At 55.1% G+C, this 22,027-nt stretch overlaps 1 protein-coding gene across 5 annotated transcripts; it reads right to left on the reverse strand.

The window, feature by feature from the left end:
- Positions 1 to 2,769: 2,769 nt before the first annotated feature.
- Tspan4 (tetraspanin 4) lies at positions 2,770 to 21,988 on the reverse strand. Of its 5 annotated transcripts, XM_028870374.2 has the most exons (9): positions 20,764 to 20,964; positions 20,679 to 20,685; positions 13,690 to 13,769; positions 6,271 to 6,462; positions 5,105 to 5,179; positions 4,318 to 4,419; positions 4,086 to 4,217; positions 3,928 to 4,011; positions 2,770 to 3,321 (listed from the first exon to the last, which is right to left on the reverse strand). In XM_028870374.2, exons 3-9 carry the CDS (start codon positions 13,750 to 13,752, stop codon positions 3,253 to 3,255), a joined length of 717 nt encoding a protein of 238 aa, XP_028726207.1. In that variant the 5' UTR covers positions 13,753 to 13,769; positions 20,679 to 20,685; positions 20,764 to 20,964; the 3' UTR covers positions 2,770 to 3,252. The 5 variants fall into 5 exon arrangements, with proteins under 5 accessions (XP_028726207.1, XP_028726199.1, XP_028726213.1 ...); XM_028870366.2 differs by lacking the exons at positions 20,679 to 20,685; positions 20,764 to 20,964 and adding an exon at positions 21,726 to 21,988; XM_028870380.2 differs by lacking the exon at positions 20,679 to 20,685 and having other exon boundaries at positions 20,754 to 20,965.
- Between the last annotated feature and the right edge of the window lie 39 nt (positions 21,989 to 22,027).

Here is a 22,027-nt window from a genome sequence, read left to right on the forward strand (position 1 = left end):
GACGTCTCTATGGTCCTCAGCAGGGCCCACATGCATGTTTCCTGGCCTGGGATAAGAATTGGGGCCCCTCCTACTCACTGCTCATTGCTGCTTCCTGTGGGCCAGCTGAAAACACAGTTCCCATCCTCTAGGGCAGTCTGGCTCAGGGCTCAGCCTCTTGTGTGCTTTGCAAGGCCTTCGTTGGATTATGGGTTTCGAAGATGTGAACAAGCACAAATTCTTGTAGTCTGGCAAAAACAGCCTTTCCTAGCATCACGATAAAACCTGACAAGGACAGGACAGAGGGCCTACCTTCACACTTCAGTCACCTGCCCGCCACAGACACAGGTATGTGCTCAAGGTGCCTGGCAACTGCAGCAGGTTCCACACCCATCCCCACTGAGCTTGATGTGACCAGGTTGTGGGGCCATGTTGGAAACTGGCCCAGAGAAGCTGGCCTTAATTCTGTGAAACTCCCTGGACCACAACCCAGACCGTGTCCACCAGGTGACAGAGGGACAGGGATTGCCTAGGGGGCAGCAGTAGGGCAGAAGACTGAGTGGGACAGGGATGAGAACAGAGGAGTCTGTCTACCTAATGAACAGCAACAGGCTAAGCCAATGCTGGGGAAGTGGCTAAGAATTCTGAGGCATCAGCGGATGAAGAGTAGCTGTACCGCACCCCCTCGTTCCAAGTTCCTTCGTCCATCACTTGTGTCTGGGCTCCTGCCCTCTCCTCATCCCCTGCTAGGTATGATCTTAAAGTAGTGATTCCTGATCCTACAGGCCCTTGGGTGGAGCTTTCTAATCCACTAGCCAGGGCCCAAGCCATAGAGGCCAGAAACCCTGACCAGGACTCTGCCCTGTGAATTTCTGATGTGTAGCTCAGGATCCTGAGGGTTGGGAAGAAGAAGAAAGATGCCAAGGCAATAGGCCCAGCTCATAAAAGACATGGCCAAACCTGTCCAACTTGGAGTGGTGAAGTCCCACCTAGCCATCACTTGGACTTCCTACTGACTGTATCCTGCTGGAATAGTGGTTCTGGCCACTCAGGTCAGTGCAGTGAGGGCTGAGAACTTGGGGTCCTGGATCAGGGTATTGTGAGGTAGACAGACTGCCAACTGTCCGACACTTACAGAGGCCTTAGGTGCTACCCTTACCCCGCTGACTCTGAGAGAGGGACATAGCCAGGCCAGGACAAGAAGGCCAGTGTGAGGGGACAGAGATGCATCTTGGCCTCCTGTTCTATAAGAACGGTGGTCATCAGTGTGCTCATGTGCTCTATGTGCTGCAGGGGTGGTAGGAGTTGGGATACTGGTTGGCCAGTGACTGACTAAGTCTGGGTCTCTCCAGCCTTGACTCTGAGGGTTTAGTGGGTGGGAGTACTCTGAATATAAGGAGTGAGTGACAGCCGGGCATGGTGGCGCACACCTTTAATCCCAGTACTCGGGAAGCAGACGCAGGCAGATCTCTGTGAGTGTGAGGCCAGCCTGGTCTACAAAGCAAGTTCCAGGATCACAGAGGAACCCTGTCTCAAAAAAACAAACAAACCATACACACACACACACACACACACACACACACACAGTGAGTGACATGGCGCTTACCTGGTTAGGGGCAGAGCACTGGGGAAGTAAGAGCAGCGGGCTGGGGATCAGCCTGCTGTGAGCAGATGGAGTGACCAAGGTGGTTTGGGGACAAGGCAGTATGGGTCAGAGTGCCACAGGCAAGGGTCCTAATTGGGGTGGGGGTAGGGGCGTCAAATGGTGGGACACAGAAAAGTAGCCAGTTCACTTCTCGATTTCTTTTTCCTCATTGGTGCTGGAAATTAACCCCAGAGCCATGCAGGGGCGACCCCACTGAGCAGTAAGTAACCTTCAGGTCCTGGGTTTGGGTCAGCCAAGTTGGGGTGTACAGAGTTGCTGTCCAAGAACTGACAGACTGATGGGCTGTCAGTGGCTGTGGTGGACTGGTGACCATGACATATATGAGAGCTGCTTAGATTGGGGATGGGAGGCAGGCAGGGGTGGGAAGGGCATCCTGGGACCTGAATGAAGCTCAAAAGGGCCAAGGCTTTGAGCAGGAGTCAGCACCCCATGTACTCTGAATGCAGCTTCCACTCTGTTTGGCCACCTACAAGTCAAAGGGCTTTTTGCTAATTAGCAGTTTGCCTGGAGCAGCTGACTCCATAGTAATTCTTCAGGTCCTATGGCTTCCACTAGAGGGAGGACAGTGGGACACAAGGACTCAGCCCAGAGCCAGAGAAGGGAAGGAGTGTAGGTAGCAGCAGCCCCACAGATAGTTGGGTCCGATTCTCGCCAGTGCATGTCACACTCAGGTGTGAGAGTCACGAGGATGACCCCTAATGAGAAGTGTGCTGCAGGGTAGGCCTCTCAGACAGCATCATGTAGGGACTGGGAGTCAGGTGCCTCACAGCTTCGGAGGGCCCTGGGAGGAGCTTACCCTAACCTCAGCACCCAGTGCCAGCCCTATAGCCAGAGGCCCTCACTGAGGGAGGGCTCTTTTCCCCTAGTTAGGAAGACACTGCCTGCGAAGTCTTGATAGTGGCTTGATGCTCTAACTGTGGCCAGTGGCAAGGGCTGTGTTCCTAATGTTGCTGTTTGCAGTCTATCCATTCTAATCCAAGGGCAGAGTTCCTAGGACAGAGATACAAGAGTATCTGAGACATCCCAGGAGAAACAGGAGTGGACAGAGGCCATCTCTTCCCCCAACCCGCAATGGGTCAGCAGTGCTCCCAACCCTGCTGACCCTTGGCTAATGAAAGACTTCCTCAGTTGAAGGTTGTGGCTGTACAACTTTTGTGTGTCCAGCTAGACACAGGCACTGCTCACACACTTTATTAAGATGCACCTGGTACCACGACACTGTCATGGAATGTGAATCATGGAACCTGGCCCTGCCTGGAGCACCAGGACCATCGTGGGCCGAGCAGACTGGGCCTGCCCCCAACCTAGCATCCATGCAAGGCTGGGGACCCTATCCTGTGTGAATACTGGAAGATATATGGATATAAAAAGTGTCCAAGTTCCCTGGGCCCTTAGCCCTGGGTGCCATGCTTGGCACCAACCCTATAATCTGGTGATTCTGCAGCCATCCAAGCAGAGGCCCCTTAGGTGTAGGGGTGGATCCTGGGTGCTCTGGTCTCAAGCTCTTCCCCCTGCATTCATCAGAGCACCAAGTCCTGCATGGGAAGCGGGTTTGGACATCTCCCCACGGGTGGGGTCCTTTGGCAGAGAAGCAGAGGCGGTAAGACCTATGCGCAGTAGGTGTCTGCCTTTACCACCTGGCAGTACATGGTCATGGCGAAGGTGAGGCCCAGAATCTGTGGAGACAAGAGATCACAGGCCTTTGCCCATAGGCAGAAGGGCCTGGGCTTCCTGGGGCTGCCTGCTATTACCCCACTCTTGCAGTTCATCCCCAGGGTAAGTTGTGTTCTGTGCTTTAGGTCACACCCCTCTCCCACCTGGTCTAAGCCAGGCCGTCTCCCCTACTGTACCCACTTGTCCTAAGTGTTCGTCAGATGAATTATGGCTGCCCTGCAGGTCTATCCCACGTAGCCTAGAGTGTTACACTGCCAACTCTTGGCACTTCTATGGATGGCTATGAATCTAGGAGGTGAGAGCAGAGCCTGGAGGCAGTAGGGTCTCAAGTGCCACCCTCATCCTGCATTAGGAAGTCCTGTCACTGCCAACTAGTATGGCTGCCTGGCTGTGTTGACCCACTAAGTGACAACAGGCTCTGCACAGGAGCACTGGGCAGCACTTGGTCCTTGAGATACCAAAAGTCAACTCCCCTAATGAACTTCCTCTGAGACACTAGCTTCTTATTATCGACACTGTTACCTGCCTGCCCAGGTCACAGGCTCCTGAGGGTAAATCCTCTGCCGTTGCGCTCCCTAGTCAAGAGCCCCAGGCCCTGCCCTGCTCACCTGCACCAGTGCCGTGCACAGTCCAAAGATGCCCACAGCTAGCAAGTTCTCCTGGAGCCAGGCCTTCACTGTCTCATAACAGGGCTGTAGGAGAGCCAGGATCAGCTGGGGGAACCCCACCTCTGCAGCCACCCACCGGAGCAGGAAAAAGCCCTTACCGATTTCCACCAGGTACCAGGTGCATGTAACCCACAGCTGTCACTGAACTCCAGACAGCAGGAGTCAGGCACACGAGTGGCGTTGTACACCTCAAACCAATCAGTGTAATTGGAGACTCCACAGCAACGGAACTAGGAGCAGGAGGAAAGCAAAGGTCTGGTGGAGAGGCAGCCACAACACCCACCCCCACTAGCCTACCCCGCCATACCGAGAAGGTTGCCCAAGCCTCACATCAGTCTGGATGATGCTCCAGGCGTTGGTGAGGCCCACATTGCCCTGTGTGCCATACAGATGCAGGCCCTTCTTCAGGTCTTGCTGGGCATAACTGTCAATCTGTTAACAGGCCACCAGTGAATACTCTCCACTTTAGTCCAAGATGGACACCATCCCTCATCAATACCACATGCCCTCTCCCACCTGAACCTCTTGCTTGCTTCCTGGGATTACCCCCTACCCTACCATACAATCACACCCAGGACATAGGCCCAGACTTGTGTCCTCCCAGAACTCCAAGGACCCTGGTGCAAGCCTTTGCCATCTCATCTCTATAGGCTTCCTCTTGTTGGCTAGGGGAAGACTGCAGTCTACTTGCTAGTACAAGCAGGCATGTCTGCTCTACAGCTGAGGGAGGGCATAGGCATCATTCCTAGATATCCAGTAAAGGAACTATGGCACTGAAGAAGGCAATTCCAGCCTGTGGTCAGCGGTACTTTACAGAAAGGAGGCCCTGTGGGAAAGTCAGGGACACAGGAGCTTGGAACATAGCACTAGCCATAACTCAAGATCCCAAAAGACGGTCAGTAAACTCATCCAACCATGTGACCAGACAGATAGGTATCAGCAGTGCAGGCTGGGGTGGCTGGGACAGTGTACACGTAGCATCCTGCACTCACTGGAGGGCCCTGGCCTAGAATCCTAGGAATTAAGAGTGCTGTTGTGCCGCCCATACAACTGGAGCCACAACACAAATCCCTGGGTTGTGTCTGCACCCCATGTGCTGTCCATTACATCAGCATACCTTGTCACTGTAGGCAAAGAAGAGCACAGCAATGGTGGCTTCCAGCAGGAACACCAGCAGCAGCAGCACAAAGAACTGTAGAGAAGATATCCCTTAGTCACAGCCTGTTCCCAGAGAGCCCCAGAGCTTCCACCACACCATGGAACTCAGAGCCAGGCCAGACCCTGAGCCTAAGTGGCCTGCAGGCCTGGATTCTACCCCCATACGATCTAAACATCCCCATGTGGGTATATGTACCCAGTCCCCAGAATTCTGGCCTAACATCTCCATTTGGGACCCCCTCTACCCCCCGCCATACCAGGATATATGTTAGGCAAGTACTCTACTGCTGAGCTCCATTCCCAGCCACAGTTCGAACATTTAAAAGAGATCCCAGACATCACCTTTAGAGGCCTATAAACATTCTGCAGTACCCCCCTAGAGAGGTGGGGGAGGGAACAGTTTGTCTCTACAAGGGATTGAGGCCCTGAGCAAAACCCTACCCCAGGCAGGGGAGAGGAACCATTCAGAGCCTCTTGACATGGAGCTTCAGTCCACCTGCCATGCCGCTTGAGGCATCCGCCAGGAACATTAATTTGTAAGAGCCTCCAGGAATCCTTTCCTAATTACCTGTGATTAACTTTATAAACTGTGGAGAAGGAAATAGCTTCCTTCCCATAAATATATTCCCAAGGCCAAATGGTGCTGTGAGATTTCCAGAGGGTGGGGGCAGGGGGCAGGGGGCAGGTCCAGGACAACGAGCTGGAGAGGAGCCACCACAAGGGTGAGTCTCCAAACAGTCCAGTAACGGCCACACGTGGTCATGCCTAAGTTCTTGGGTCTGTGTCTTGTCGAGAGAAGACCCTCCAAGCTGTGGTATGCCTTTTTGTAGGTGTGGTGCTGGGACTCAAACCCAGAGCCTCGTGCACATCATGCAAGCATTCTTCTGGACCTTTAGCTCTAGTGCCTCCCCCCTTAAACTTTATTTTGAGACGGGGTCTTACTCTGTACCCCAGACCTCATGATCATCCTGCCTCAGCCCCCAGCCCCAGCTGTAATGTATTCTCTTGAGCAACCCCTCCAGCCCCAGCTGGCCTGGAAGACCCCCCCAGAGCCCCGGTGCTGGACAGGCCCCAGAGGCGGAGCCGGCGGCATGGAGAGCCACAGAGAGGGCCCGGCACACTCACGGTGAGCAGTAGGCACTTGTTCTCCTTGAGGGCCCCAATGCAGCCCACGAAGCCGATGGCCATGACGAAGGTACCTGTGACGATGAGTAGATTGGCAGCCGACAAGGATGGGAATGAGGATGACAGGGTGGCGAAGTTTCCCTGCGTGGCAGCCAACCAGATGCCAACGCCCAGGACGCCACAGCCACCCAGCTAGGACCACAGCAATGGAGAGAAAGAGAAAGAGAAAGGGTAAGGAGACTGGCCGGGCTCCACCCACAAGCTCAGACCAACACTGTCAGCCTGGGGACCACTGGAGACAGCTTAGTTTCTGTGGCAGGGCACCACTCCTCAGGTCCCTTCCCTTCCCCGCACTGACAGAGGCCTGTGGTAGAGTACACCTCCTTATACAACCCCAGTGAGACTATGCCTTCAGATTCCCTGCAGGAAGCGTCCACCAACCCAGTGTCTGGTCAGAAGGGACTGAATCTCCTCTGGCCCTCTGATCCTTCAACCTTCCTTCCCCACACCCTACAGAGGTCATGGCAGTTGAGTGGCCCGCCCATCCATGTGGCCCCCTTGTCCTGGGCTACCCACCCATAACCCTGAGCAGGGAAAGCCCTGGCTCGGCACACTTCTGCTCATAATCGAGTTACAGCAGCTCGTTGGTACCAACTAGAGGATCTCACCAGAGCACCTGCTGCTGCCCAATCAATCACCCATCCCCTCCCTGAATCTCATTACTTTTTTTCTTTTTCTTTCTTTTTTTTTTTTTTTTTTAGACAGGGTCTCTCTGTATAATCCTGCTGTCCTGGAACTTGCTTTATAGACCAGGCTGGCCTTGAACTCAGAGATCCACTTGCTTCTGCCTCCCAAGTGCTGGGATTAAAGGTGTATGCCACCCATTGGGCTCCATCATTCATTTTTATAAAAATCCAAATAAGAGAAAGCAGGGAAGAAAGGCATGTGGTGGTTGACTCTAGAGAGGGCTCATCATGGCATGGTGACGGGGACATCTAACCTGTCTCAGGGTACAGGGCTGCCATGGTGATGGGGGAGCCACAGCTCTACCCTCACCTGAAGCCTTGGGCTCTGTGTCATTTGGGAAGAGGGAAGATGCATTCCAGGAGGCTAGGGATAGACCAACCGCTTATGGGCTCTGAGAAAAGGCCTGGCAGCCCAACAGAGAACCAGATAGGACATGGCACAGGAGCCCATGATGTGGGCTCTGATCCAAGGTTCTGAGTTCAGGTAGCTCCTGGAGACACTACTGTGAAGTCGTCAGGAAGCAAAGGGACCTGGAAAGGCTGGCCATATGGGAAGCTCTGGATCCTAGGGAAGGATCAGGGAACCTGCCTCTGTGTGCATATGCTCTCAGTGACTTCTACTTAGAGATCCATCCTCTCAGCCACAAGTTAGCTCTGGTAAGGCAGTCTACAGAGATGCCTCCTTTATGATTGGAGGGAGCTCTGCGGGGCTGCCAGTGGCTAAGAGGTGGTGCTGTCTATGGTGTTGACAAGTAAAGCAGCTGGATGGGCCGGGCACCCCCATTCAGCCTGTGAGAAGTCCCCCTTATGGAGATCTGGCCAGCTGATGACCCAACCACAAGGCACAATATCATTCCACAAACACACAAGGCTACTAGATCTGGGAGGCGTCTCCAGGGCCATAGCAAACAGGGCCTCTCCTGTCTCTATGGGCTGTTTCCCATGGCCCCCAGCAGTTTCTAAGCATCATGAAATCTTCCAGGACCCAGTAGTATGACTCAAAGGTCATGGAGGAACCCACACTACTTAGAAGTCAATTCCCGGCCTGCTACCTTGGACTGGATCAGAATTAGCAAGACTATAAAGTGGGAAGAGCAGGACACTCCACCCTCACTCCACACTGTACCTGCCCTAGAAGAGCTGCAAGTCAAAAGTAGCAAGAGGTCTCAAGAGACACCAATTCATAAAGCTGACCTCAGGCATAACACTGCCCCAGAGGAGCCATGACCCCAAATGAGCCACATCTGGGAGGGTCACATCCAGGCTGAGCACTCATGCTTATGATGGCAGGTCCTTGAACAGGGGGAAGGGGAGATGCTGGTACAACAGCGATAAATGTCACTAAGACCCAGGCTGTCTGCACCATCCGCCTCTGTCTTCCAAGGACAGCAGACGGCTCGTGTCAGCAGGAAAGCGAGCTGTTGGAGTGCCCCTGGCCCCACGGGACCGAGAAGGACATAAGGAGGACACTGCTGTGCAAGGCAGCTGGCACCACAGGGGGTGGGGGGAGATGCCCCATTCCAAGAGTCCAGGAGGGGACAGTCTCCAAGACTGGGATGACAGGAAGGGACCCCACACCCAGAAGAGAACCAGTCTCCTTCACTGACATGGTAAGACATGCTCCCCTCCACCCAGAGACAGCAGGAAAGACATCCATTCACTACCACATAACCTGTCACCCTCACTGTGACAAAGACAAACATCAGTCCAGATGCTCCTCACTGCCACCCAGTGGTGTCACATGCATTGTCACATACAAGCAGCACACCAGGAGCCACCACCATCCCATGGGGCCACCCCTTTCCCAGCCTGAGCCAATGCCACATGCATGGGCGCACTAATAAAAGCATGCATGTGCTAAGAGTACTGCACCTATAATTCTGAAAATGTTTTAGTGCATGCAGCTTTGAAAACATTTTGGCAGGAAAATTACGGCTTCAAAGCGCAAGAGAAAATGGACCCATTAGACTCAGAAGATGAGAAAGGCAGGACTCAGGGCTGAACTCTGGGGGCCTGGAATGAGGTCTCTCCTGAATCAAAACTGGGGATGGGCCGGGCGGTGGTGGCGCACGCCTTTAATCCCAGCACTCGGGAGGCAGAGGCAGGCGGATCTTTGTGAGTTCGAGGCCAGCCTGGGCTACCAAGTGAGTTCCAGGAAAGGCGCAAAGCTACACAGAGAAACCCTGTCTCGAAAAACCAAAAAAAAAAAAAAAAAAAAAAAACTGGGGATGGAGCTAAGACACCCCCCAACCCCAAACCGACAATGTTCCCCCAGCCCCATCTCCTAAGACAGACCACCTCCCATTGCTGGCTCACTCTTCTGCAGCTGTACCCCCAGGCTAGAGAGAAGCCCCGTTGGGAGGCAAAGCCCACTCCCCCACAGAAGTCTAGAGAAGCTAGGGTCCTGGGAGATAGGAGCTGGGAACATCACCCAGGGGCAGGACATCCTGCCACCATGGTCCTGCATCCTAACCTTCTGGCTGATCTTCATGCAGCGTACCTGGCCCCAAGCACAGCCTACCTCAGCCACCTGCTAGACACTCTGCTATGATGCCCATGACAGTTCCTGAGAGGTATAATGAGCTGTTTGTTACCCAGGTACCACCCAAACCTGTGCACAGCTGGTGCCTTAGCCTCCAGCCCCTTGGATCAGCCTCAGGCTGAGTGCCACATGGTACTAGGTGCCCACCAAATGTGCCTGTCCAGATCCACAGAGGTTAGTGCCAACACGTCTCTGCCCACCACCCCTCCAGCCATACAGTTCAATGTGGCAGATGGCCGGGCAGCTAGCCATAGCTTTGGTGGAGGTGGAGGGGCTGGGTCCCCTGTATAAGCCAAGGCTGTATCCAGAAGCCCCTCCTGCGGGGCTGGCAGGAACCTTTCCCACCTTGGCTAGGATGTTGGTTATCCCAGTGGGGTGAGTTTGTACACTTAGAATTGAATGTACGCCTGGGGATGTAGCTGAGTTAGTAGTGTTTGCCAAGCATGCACTGGGTTAGACACCCAGAGCCACATAAAGCATGTGTGGTGGTGCACACCAGAATTCCTGGCACTTTAAAGGTGAAGCAGCAGGGTTAGGAGTTAATGTCATCATAAGTAAGGAAAGATTGGGATAGGTGAGACTGTCTCAAAATACTTTAAAAATATAATTTGTTTTCTTCCAACTCAGGACATTTCCAGAGCCACCAACATCCCAAAGAATAGACAAGACTGTGACTCTTGTATGGGGCAGTTCCCTGCTACCCCCATCACAAATATAAGCTGTTATAGGAAGCAAAGAGGCCTCCTAGTCTCTGAGTGTCCTGGTTCTTCCAAGGAGTTGGACACAGAGCCCTTTACCATTTCCTGATCCCCCTCATCTACCAGACTGAAAGTGCCAGGGGCCAACAACAGGACCACTGTCCATCAAATACCATCTCAGCTCATCAAAGGCTCTAGACAATCAAGGGCTTAGCAAGGCATGTGTCCTGAAACTTGCTGCCAGTGTGGAGGCAGATCCCTGTGCCTGGCAGGACCTTCCTTCCTTTGGGACAGCCTAAGGCAGGTACTGAGGCTCCAATGGTGACAGCCCAGGCAGACCAGGACCAGGGTGGACCCCAGTGCCCTCCCTTTAGAAAGACAAATGGAGCTTGACTCCTGCGCCTCCTCCAGCTCAGAGCCTCTGCCCAGCTGGTTATCCATCTAGGGTCATCACAGGCCACTTGGCTGGGACCTGTGGGACCCTGATCCATACACCTTTGGATCATTTTGCATGATCCAGTGTGGTCAAGATGGGAAATCTGATATGCCAAGAATACAGGATTTTCTCAGGTCACACAGTACAGTGTCTGGGTGACAGGCATGACTCTAACCTTCATCTTGTCCATCCAGACACTGACCATACCATGCAGGGAACATGTACCTTGTGCTAGACTGAGGACTGGGGAGGAACACCTCCCTGGAAGCACTGAAGGAAGGGCCTCAGACTGGTCAGCACATGTATTGGAGGAGCCAACTGCACAGCCTGGCCAGCAGCATCTCTAGCACCTCGACTCCGAAGAGCCGTGGAACGGCCCCCGCCTTGCTGAGGAGCTCAGTCCCACTCAGACTAGCCCTGACACCACAGTGGCTGCCCAAGAAGGTGGATGGGTCCCGGAGCCCAGGGCAGGGGAGGGGAGGGCAAAGGAGAGAGGAGACAGGAAGAACCAGGCTTCACTGACTCCCCTCGATCCCAAGGGACCTCAACTTCCATTACAGGAAGAGCTTTGCTGGCAGAGGTCCAGCTGACACTGCAGCCTGAGGCTTGAGACGGGGGTCCCAGGGGCTGCTCAGCCCCCACCCCCTTACTGCTAGTGGCCAGCACCCAACACCACCTACCCACTCAACTGTGTTCAAGGGCCATATACTCAGCCCACTTCCCTGAGGCACCCCCAGCCCCAACCAGTTAGTCCTTACCCTGCGCGAAACCTCAAAAGCAGGTTGGCCAACTGCCCAGTAGAGTTGAACATCACTGCCCAGTGAGAGCCTATTTGCTGAAGGAGGGGAAGGGCCCCTCAGGTCCCCACACAGGTCTAAGGGTCAGCGCAGCTCTGACGCTGGTTGCCTGGTTAACTCTAACATGGCAGAGGCTGGGGTCCTGGCTGCTGACCTCGCATCAGAAGTGGCAAATGGGAATCAAAGCCTCTCTTACGAGAGTCTGGCAAAGGAGTCAGGGTCTCAGATAGGGGTGCTCTCGCCCTCCCACCCACAGCCTGTCGCCAGCAGGAGGGGGATTTAGTTCACAGATAACCAGGGACAATGTGGACTGATACCATACTGACCAGGCCAGATGGATGGACTCTCACACTTGCTAGCCCAGATGGACTCTGCCAAGCCCTGCACAGGCACTTCTAGGCAAAGCCATGCTGTTCCCAGCACCCTTCACACGGCTGCCTCAAACCCCTCACCGGGAAGCAAGCTGGAGGGAAAAGCAATAATAGTGTTGAGGCATGCGCTCCTGTTGGCAAGGCTGGAGGTCCATGTGGCTGAGAGAAAGGAACTGGGTTCTTCAGCACAAGACTTGTCCCAGGGGGGGATTCTGGTTGTTTCTTTCTCTGGTAGAGGATGTTATCCACTGGTGAGTGGAATGTGCCTGCTCTAGAGCAGGTGGGCCCTTCTCCCTGTGTCCAGATCAGGAAGCTGGCAGTGAATGGAGGGACCAGGCCTGCAGGAGCAGCCTCAACCTCCCCAAACCAAACACAACCCAGCTGCTACCCAGCCCCCACACTCCTGCCTCTTGAACCTCCTTCTGCTACCTACAGGGCCTGCTACCATCACAGTGACCCACAGCTGTCACGTCTGGTCACTGCCACACTCGTCCACCCGTCACACTGTCATTTGCAGTTCCTGGGCCTTTTCCACCTGTCATACCGTTCCCTGCAGTCATCCTCCCCACTGTCATAATGTCAGAGACGCCCTGCCCCTGCCAACCAGTTGGTACTGACCACACACTGGTGCCCACTTAAGTCCCTCAAGCGGAAGCATTCACCTTACATGGGCTGGTTACAGTTTCAGCCCACACCTACTGCTGATGCCCATCTGGTATGTGAGTACTCCCAGACCTGGCCCATCCCTTAGGAGCCTCTGGCAGAGAACTCTTGATGGAGGTGGAGGAAGATGGGCTGGGTGGGGCAGCAACCTCCCTGGGCTATCGCCCACAGGCAGCCAAGGAACCCAGAAAGATCCTAGCTCCTGCCCAGGCCCTAGGCTATAACAAAAGAGAGGTCAGGAGGATGGACCTAGGTTTCTGCACGTTTGACTTGAACTGGACTGCATGCAAATAAGCAGCAAATGGGGATCCCAGGGATGCCCCGCATCCTCTCACTCCCCAAACTCCCTCGCTCCCAACCACACCCCTCATCCTCGGTCACACACACCCACTCCCAGAAAGTTGGCTCAGGAACCAAGGCAGAGTATGGAATGACCTTGGCCACCATTCTCCAAGCTTTCCTGCCAGTAAGTGAAGCTCCAGGCCATGCCCAGGTAATAAAGGGTCACCTCTAACCAAATCCAACATCTTCTGCTCAGGCTCCAAGCTCAGCCAAGGCCAACACCAGGGTAATCAGATGTGACACTTGCCCCACTCCACTGTGGAGTAGGGGTGAGGGTGTGCAAACTGTCCTCCATCCAGACTGGAGGGGGCCATCTTCTGATCTACTATCATGCAAGCCCTTACTGAACCTTACCCCATGTCTGAGCAACCTCAGCATACCCCAGCAAAAGTTGGAGTCTCTGCTGAGGTGGCAGAGAGCCAGATGCCACCCATGTCCATGGAGAGTCCGTGGCCAGTGCCTGTGATAACTCCCCCGACCCTCATCAATAGAGCAGTACACATACCCTTGATCTTCTGGATCCTGGGGGTCCAGCTGGAGACCAGGACCTAGTGGGTCAATCTCCCAGGGGGACAGAGTGTGAAGGGGGTGAGGCAAGGACGTAGGCTGAAGAGGGAGGGCGGGGAGGAGACTGAGAAAGGCACCCATGACTCGGTGCACAGAGGTGGTGCTCAGTTCTGCGCCGGGAGCCCAGGAGAGGCAAGGCTCGGTGTGTGAGCACGTGCGCACACACCCTGTCTCCACAGCAGAGAAGAGAGGAGAGGGCTCCTGGCAGCCACTGGCAGAGCAGAGAACCCCGGTCCTTCAGAAGAGCACACACTCACCCAGAAGAGCAGGTTGAAGGCGAACATGAGGTACTTGACGCCCTGGAGGCAGCCTCGCGCCATGCTGCAGCGCTTCAGCTCTAGAAGGAAGATGAAGGAGAGGTCTAGGTAGAAGACCACATACTTGTTGCCCTTGGGAGTCGTGTAGCGCGCCTGGGCCGCCTTGGGGCCGGGGTTCGTGTGCAGGCCGAAAAAGCCGCCGCCCGCATCCCCGGCGTCCCCGGCGCCCGCGCGCCCGTACAAGCTGCTGCAGCGCCGAAAGGGGCCGCCGCGCGCGAAGCCCGGCTCCTTGCTCTCCGGAGAAGGACTGCGCCGGTATGTGGACTCGTCCGTGCTGGAGCGGCGCATCGCGCTGGGGAGGCTGGGACCCCGCTGCCAGCCTCACTGGCTGCAGCCGTTGTCAGCGATCCGCTCCCGCTGCCCCCGGACGCCCCATCCGCACCACACCGGCGGGCTCTCGCCCCTCCCGGGCCCGCGGTAGCAGCGGGCGCGCAGCTTGGCTCCCACCCCTCGGCCAGACACCTGCGGGCAGGCCCGCTGTGCCCCGCGCGCGCCCGGCCAATCCAGCACGGCCCCGCCCCTCGAGGACCCCGCCCCACCGGCCAATCGCAGCGACCCCAAGTCCCCGCCTCCCCGCTACCCTCCCGGGGTCTCCGAGGAAGATACAGCTGAAGGACAGGGGGAGCGTTTGAGGGGGCTGGGCCGGGAATGAGACCGCAGCAGTTCTCGGCCCCAAACCTACACCCCAGACCACCCCCAACAGACCCGCCGCCCATTCTGCAGATGATCTCCAACCACATGAAGGATGTGCAAAGCCCCGAGCAAATGAAGAGGTGACCCAGTTGCTATTGGTGGCAACTTGGGCGGCTCTGGCTTTCAAGCGCCTTAGGGAGCTCGTGGTGCCTGAGAGGGTGCGGTGTCCATGAGATTTTCTAACTTAAAAAGAGAATTCAAAAACCAAAGTAGCAGAAGGGAGACGCCAAAGAACCCTCGACGGCCCCCTGCTGGCCCAGAGCGCTCACTGAATCAGCTCAGCCTCCAGTCCAGTCCATTCTCCTAAGGGGTAGTGGGAGCAAAGCCAGGTTCCATCAGAGCCATGGGCCATTTTGAGAGTCCCACCGGTGCCATTCTATAACTGCATAACCAGGGACCTGGCATTTCACTTTGACCAGCTCAGGGAGAATCAGCCCATGACTAACACCATCCCAGGCAGACAAGCACAGGGCAAGTGGCACCAATGCCCCTTGCAGGTGTGCCCAGATACACACGAGCCCATCAAAGATGGGGAGATGATGGCCCCTTGCTGGTCCCCATCCTCCAATCTCTGAGCCCCAACCCTACCAAAGGATGCAGATCATAAGAGCCCCAAAGTGTGGGCCAGGTACTAAACAAGGGGCCAAGGTTCCCCATCTGATCTTCAGCCCAGAGGACAAGGGAAGGCAGAACAAGGAAACGTTTCGCTGAAAGCAGCGGGAGAGGTAGCGGGATGAATGAGGAAAAGAGAAAAACGAAGGTTGCCCATGGGCAGCTCTTAAAGGGACTACATCTTAGGGGAAACCCCAGATGCCTAAATGAGGTCTGCAGTTCCCAGCCCAGTGCCTAGGCTCATCGCACCAGCCTACTGCTGCCCCCTAGAGGTCATAGTGGGGAACTGCAATCCCAGCCCACAAGGCTGGGTGCTCAGGGTCCCAGTTCTTGGGGTGAGAGTACATGGGAGCCCCCAGAGTGCAGGATAAGTGCCTGAAAGTGCCTGCTCGACCTGGGGTTTACCTCAGCTCCCTACATTTCCACTCCCCTTAAGGTTTCTTTGATGTGTCTGGACCCCAAGAAAGGGACAGAGCTGGGTGGGACCACAGCCTGCAGGCTCTGCCTAGAGAGCAACAGGCAGCTGATGACTCCTAAAAAAAACCCTTGTGACCCACGGCCCCTGGCCCTCTTCCCTTGGCTTGATTCAGTCAGGTATACACCACTCACGGCTGGGGTGGAGGGGTGCCTATATAATGGTATTATGCATGTTGGAGGCCATGTACAAGTGTCTAGGTGCCAGTGGAGAGAGGAGCCACAGGGCCCAGGAAAGATCCAGAACTAACCAGAAAGGCTATTCCCCCACCTCTGACCAAACCATCACCCATACTGACATCACCCCCAATGGGACTGGCTATCAGACCTTCACTCCTCTGCAGCCCTGGGTCAGCAGCACAGCAGAGCTCTCCGCTGTGTATAAGTTAGCCTGCTGTCTACTGGTCACCTTTATCCCCTGGACATGCGGCTGTGGTTGCAATTCCCCACGATGTACACTGGGGGCATTAGCTGGGGCTGTGAGGAGACCAGGAGTCAGAACTGCAGGCTAAGGAATTTATGCAAGAGAATCCAGGAGCAGCCATCCTGAACCACAATTCTCTTCCCCCCCCCCCCCAGGGGTAGCTGTGCTGGTTAGTTTTTTTTTTTTTTGTCAACTTGACACAAGCTAAAGTTATCTGAGAAGAGGGAACCTCAACTGAGAAAATGCCTCCATCAAATTGGCCTTTAAACTGGGTATGGTGGCTCACACCTTTAATCCCAACACTCAGGAAGCAGAGGCAGGGGGATCTCCATGAGTTCAAGACCAATCTGGTCTACACAGCAAGTTCCAGGACAGCCAGGGCTACACAGAAAGACCTTATCTCAAAATTAAAATAAAAAATGGCCGGTCAGCGGTGGTGGTGGTATACGCCTTTAATCTCAGCACTCAGGAGGCAGAGGCAGTCTACAGGGCGAGTTCCAGGACAGGCTACAAAGCTACAAAGAGAAAACCTGTCTCAAAAAAACTTTAAAAAAAACCCACTTTAAAAAGAAAAGCATATATATGTGTGTGTGTGTGTGTGTGTGTGTGTGTGTGTGTGTGTGTGTGTGTGGCTTGTAGAAGACTGGAGATGGCCCAACAGTTAAGAGCACTGGCTGTTCTTCTAGAGAACCTAGGTTTGATTCCCAACATCCTCATGGCAGATTACAATCATCTGTAACTCCAGTTCCAGGGGATCTGATGCCCTCTTCTGGCCACTGTGGGCACCAGGCACTCACATGGTATACAGATGTACATGCCCACACAACACCTATGTACATAAAATTTTCTGTAGGACATTTTCTTGATTATTAATGGATGTGAAAGGACCCAGTCCCTTGTGGGTGGTACTACCCTGAGCAGATGGTCCTGGAGTATATAAGAAAACAAGCTAGGGGCTGGAGAGATGGCCCAGCGGTTAAGAGCACTGGCTGCTCTTCCAGAGGTCCTGAGTTCAATTCCCAGCACCCACATGGCAGCTCACAACTGTCTGTAATTCTAGTTCCAGGGTATTTGACACCTTCACACCAATGCATATAAAATAAAGTTTAAAAAAAAAAAAAGAAAAAGAAAACAAGCTAGACAGGTGTGATGGCGCAACCCTTTAATCCCAGCACTCGGGAAGCAGAGGCAGGCAGATCTCTGTGAGTTCAAGGTCAGCCTGGTCTATACAAAGCAAGTTCCAGGACAGCTAGGGCTATTACACAGAGAAACACTATCTCAAAAAAAAAACAAAACAATAACAGAACAAAACAAAACAACACAAAAACAAACAAACAAAAGCAAGCTAAGTGAGCCATGAAGAACAAGCCAATAAGCATCGTTCCTCCTTGGTCTCCAGTTCCTTCCTCTAGGTTCCTGCCTCAAGTTTCTGTTCTGACTTTCCTTCCTAATGTACTGTAAGATGACATCTCTCTAAATTGCTTTGGTCAGGCTGGAGAGATGGGTCAGAGGTTAAGAACACTGGTTGTTCTTCCAGAGAACCCAAGTTCAATTCCCAGCACCCACATAGAGGCTCACAACTGTATATAACTTCAGTCCCAGGGGATCCAACACCCTCTCACAGACATACATGCAGGCAAAACAACAATTTATAGGAAAAAATAAATAAATCATTTTTTAAAAATTGCTTTAGTCGGGTGGTGGTGGTGTACCTTTAATCCCAGCACTCGGGAGGCAGAGCCAGGTGGATCTCTGTGAGTTCCAGGCCAACCTCATCTACAGAGTGAGATCCAGGACAGGCACCAAAACTACACAGAGAAACCCTGTCTTGAAAAAAAAAAATTGCTCTGGTCAGCCAGGCAGTGGTGGTGCACGACTTTAATCCCAGCACTCAGGAGGCAGAGCTAGGTTAATCGCTCTGAATTTGAAGCCACCTGGGCTACAGAGTGAGTTCCAGGACAGGCTTCAAAGCTACACAGAGAAACCCTGTCTCAAAAAAAAAAAAATTGCTTTGGTCATGTTCATCAAAGCAATAAAAGTAACTAAAGCCAGGCAGTGGTGGCGCATGCCTTTAATCCCAGCACTTGGGAGACAGAGGCAGGTGGATCTCTTTGAGTTTGAGGCCAGCCTGGTCTACAGAGTGAGTTCCAGGACAGCCAGGACTACATAGAGAAACCCTGTCTCAAAAAAAAAACAAAAAACAAAAAACAAATAAGAAAGAGACAGAGGGGGAGGGGGAGGAGGGGGAGGAGGAGGAGGAAGAGGAAGAAAGCCAAAATTGGAAGGGGATAGGAAGGGCTCTCCAAGAGATGCCAAAAGGTCTTGGGGCAAAGGGGAGCCATTTTGGTTTCTGCACTGAGCCCAGCATTTGGATGCTGTCCTCTGAACCATGTGCCACTCTCCTGCTTAGAAGGCCCTGTCTATAAACCACATGCACAGGGGCCAGTCTAGCAGACTTCAGGACAGTCACGTGAGGACAAGGCCCATTTCTGCTGCCAAGTACAGAATTCAGAGGGTGTGGTGTGCAGGCTGATCAATAACAGTGAACGGCCAAGGCAAGGCCACCCCATCTGAGTCAGGAGGGGGTGCCTTCCTCAACACCCTAGCCTAGTGCCGAACCACAGTGATCTGGACATCGGGGCCATCTGCCAGCAGGGCTCCCAGCTAAGGCCACCCTCAGTTGTGAGTGGGTAGAGATGGGAAGCCTGGGGGATGGGCCAAGGAAACCATGGACACCTACCTAGCCAGAACAGGTTCCCACTCAAAACGAGACCTGTCCAAACTCTAGACATAAAGCTCGACCATGGCTGCCTGGGGCCATTAGTTGCCAGCAAGCAAAGCAAGCCACCTTTGGACCTCTCAGTGGCGTGGCAGCATGAACTGGCCCAGAAGCTTGTTTGGACCCCTGAGTAACCAACCTTACTCCTAGTCCAGCTAGCTCAGGAGGGAGAGCAGAGCAACACACACACACACACACACACACACACACACACACACACACACACACACACACACACACACACCTTCCACCCCAGCCCTAGGCTGAGAGGCTCCATGGCTTCTTTGAGGAGGCAGGGAGAATGTGCCAATCCAAACAGGCTGTGGTGTCTGCCTCCCTGCTGTGGCTGCAGCCCCTGCAGGGCCTCTGGGCCTGCCCTAGACCCCCACCCTGGGCAGGAGCTCCACAAATTCCTGGTCCAGGAGGCTGACACCTCCCACCCAGAAGCAGGGACTGAGGGCCACACACACAGCCTCACAGGAGCTCCTGGACACTGAAGATACCTCTAGCCCCCCACCTCTTCAGGGACAGAGCCAGGGCTGGGGGTGAAGCCAGCAAAGAGGCCCCGTCTTTCTCCCTGGGCTCTCTGACCACCCCAAACAGCACCTTCCATCTACGTCCTGCCTTGCTCCTGCTGGTATTTCTCTATTAGAGCTCCTGGGGCAGTGGAAACAGAAGGGACCTAACTGAGACCCAGGGGATACTTATGGTATGAACAAAGCACACCCGCCCCCAAAATGCTAGGGACTTCCGAGCACTGAGATGGCTCAGATGTGGGTCCCAAGTACCCCAGCCTCAACAGCCCAAAAGGTTCTTGGGGTAGTCACTTCAGTTTCAGCCACAGACTCCAAGAGTGATTTAGACAGACAGCATGCATGGGACACATTTAGTGCGTGTGCCGCCGCTGCCGCCGCCGCCGCCACCACCGCCGCCGCAGCTCTGGCCTGGGAGTGAGGTAGAGGAGTGTGTACGTTCACACACCATACCCTAAGGATGACAGACTGTCACCCTAACATGAGCAAGCCAGAGGGCACGGGCTGGGGTTCCTGGGAAGAAGTCACTTTCACCCACTTCCCCCAATTCACAGCCAGCCTTAAGCAGAGGAATTGAGACCCTCCCAGTCCATGCTTCTGGTCCTACCAGAGCTTTACAAATGGGGAAACTAAGGCTGTGATCGAAGTCCAGGCGGTAAAGCCAGCTGAAACCCAGCCCAGTGCTCCAGACCACACAGTGCAGCACCCTCTTTTGGCTGGCTGTTTTCAGGGCAACACCCAGGGTGGGAGGGGCTGGGCAGCTAAAACTTCAATCATGGGTTTCCTCCGTGTCCCCTGCCCTGAAGTGACCCTTCCTCTGGCAGGAACTATAGCAGATGGGTTAGAAACTGCGTATGAGCACATCTCCGTCCATGTGCCCTCCACCCCCTACCCTACAGGAGGCCGAGCACCCATTCTCATAAAGCTATCGCCAGTCCAAAGGCCAGTCCGTTTGTGAACACCAGCCCAGCTGGCAGGTACAAGGGACCCACATCTCTCCCACCACAGTACCAGATGGGAACTCCACAACAGTTAGGGAAAGGCAGGGGCAGAAGCTGAGCCTGGGATCCTGGCCAGGGCTCTGGAGAGAAGGGAACCACAGCATCCCCCCTACTGTCCCACACACCCCTCTGGGGTAAGCCAAGGCTGGGCAGATAAGCAACAACCTGGAGTTCACCAGCCTGGGCCGTTTCTGGGAATCCAGGGAGCTGCAGCAGGAACTAGGGGAGGAGAGGATGCCACCACCCACAATAGGCACTGGAAACTAGTGGGCTTTCGGGACACACACACACACACACACACACACACAGGAATTCTTGGAATGTCAACTTGGCACAGGCTCCACTCCCCAACTCACCCTAAGTAAACAAGTCTTCCAGGGGCAGGACCGAACTGGGCCCCTCCCCCCAGAAGCCTCTGGCCTCCACCCGGTCCTTAGGGCCCACCCTGCAGACCATCTATCTCCTAACCCACTCCCCTCCACTCTTACCTCCGGCCACCACCAGCAGCCTTCAGTCCTGATCCTGAGTCTGATCCCGGGCCACGGTGACTCACAGGCCCCTACTGCCCCTCTGGCCAGGGCAGGATGTTGGGGGAGGGGAAAGGACCGGGAAGTCGCCTAGCTCGTGGCTCTGCACGTGGCTCCATGGGGGACGTCAAATATTGCTAGAGAGGCTGTCCAGGGTGACAGCAGGGACATAACCACCAAGTTGGGCAGTGGCTCTGCCCAGCCACACACAAAACCCAGGAGACCCTTCTTGACCTCCCCTGCAACGAAGGAGAGCAGAGCTTTTGTTCCCCCAGAGAAATGTCTAGGACACCAGAGGCTTCACTCTAAGCAGACCCCAAACTTCCCAAGCTCTACGGACCTTTCCATCTTCTCACTGCATGCTGCCTCGTCCTCCCAAGGGTAGCCCCCGGCAAAGCAAGAAGGCGCTGCGGTCAGGGTGATGAAGTCCCCAAGATACCGGCACTCGTCCATTCCCTTAGGTCCTTAGGTCAACTCCAGGTGAGGCAACCTGTGACCCCTAGCGGTCCCCGCAGGCAATCCCCGCGTCTAAGTCAAGTTTCCCGGGAGAAAGAAGTTAAAAGGCCTGCTCATCGGGTGCCTCCTACACTACGCCTTCCCGGACCACCACCCTGCACCTCTCCGCGGGAAAAGCCTTTTCTAGCCCCTTCGCAGGGAAGGAGAGGACTGCTGAGCGCGGGATGACGCCGTCGGGGCCAGGGGCACTGTACGGCCTACAGTTCTGCAGCAGCGGAAGGGACTTTCCAAACTCCACGGCTGGGCACCTCGGGTAAGGGCTCCAGACCGAGACCCCTCGGAGTCCGGGCCAAGGAGGCGGGAAGACCGCCTTGGCCGTGCACTCTCGGCAGCCCGCGCCCCGGCCGCGCCACCACCACTTGTTGCCATCTGGATGCGATCCGGCCGGCGGGACCCCAGCCCGCAGACCCGCCGTACCTGAGCGCGCCTCCGCTCCGCGGAGCAGCTGTCAGTCAAGCAAACACGAGAAACGCGAACCGTCGGCGCCGCGGACCTTTCGGCCTTGCTCGGACGCCGTAGCGCCGGGATGTACCACCACGGAGGGAGGGGGCTCCCGGGATACTGCCGCGGGCACGCAGGCTCTCGGAGCCCCGGGTGGGCGCGAGCAGAGAACACCGCCGCTGCAGGGTGATCGCGGGAGCGGGGGCGGGGCCGCGGCGGGGCTCGGGGAGATGCGGGGCGGGGCTCAGGATCGTGCGGGGCGGAGCCTGGGCGCGATG

This window comes from Peromyscus leucopus, chromosome 1, assembly GCF_004664715.2.
Source record: "Peromyscus leucopus breed LL Stock chromosome 1, UCI_PerLeu_2.1, whole genome shotgun sequence".
In the NCBI taxonomy this organism is placed as follows: Eukaryota; Metazoa; Chordata; class Mammalia; order Rodentia; family Cricetidae; genus Peromyscus; species Peromyscus leucopus.

What these genes read in the sequence shown, in the direction of transcription:
- Tspan4 (XM_028870358.2), bottom strand. Translation starts at nt 14,037, where the DNA reads ATGCGCCGCTCCAGCACGGACGAGTCCACATACCGGCGCAGTCCTTCT. An exon ending in ACAAGTGCCTACTGCTCACC is followed by an intron (nt 5,180 to 6,270) that starts GTGAGTGTGCCG and finishes TCTTCTCTACAG; the next exon opens with TTCTTTGTGCTGCTGCTGCT. An exon ending in TGTGCACGGCACTGGTGCAG is followed by an intron (nt 3,322 to 3,927) that starts GTGAGCAGGGCA and finishes TTGTCTCCACAG; the next exon opens with ATTCTGGGCCTCACCTTCGC.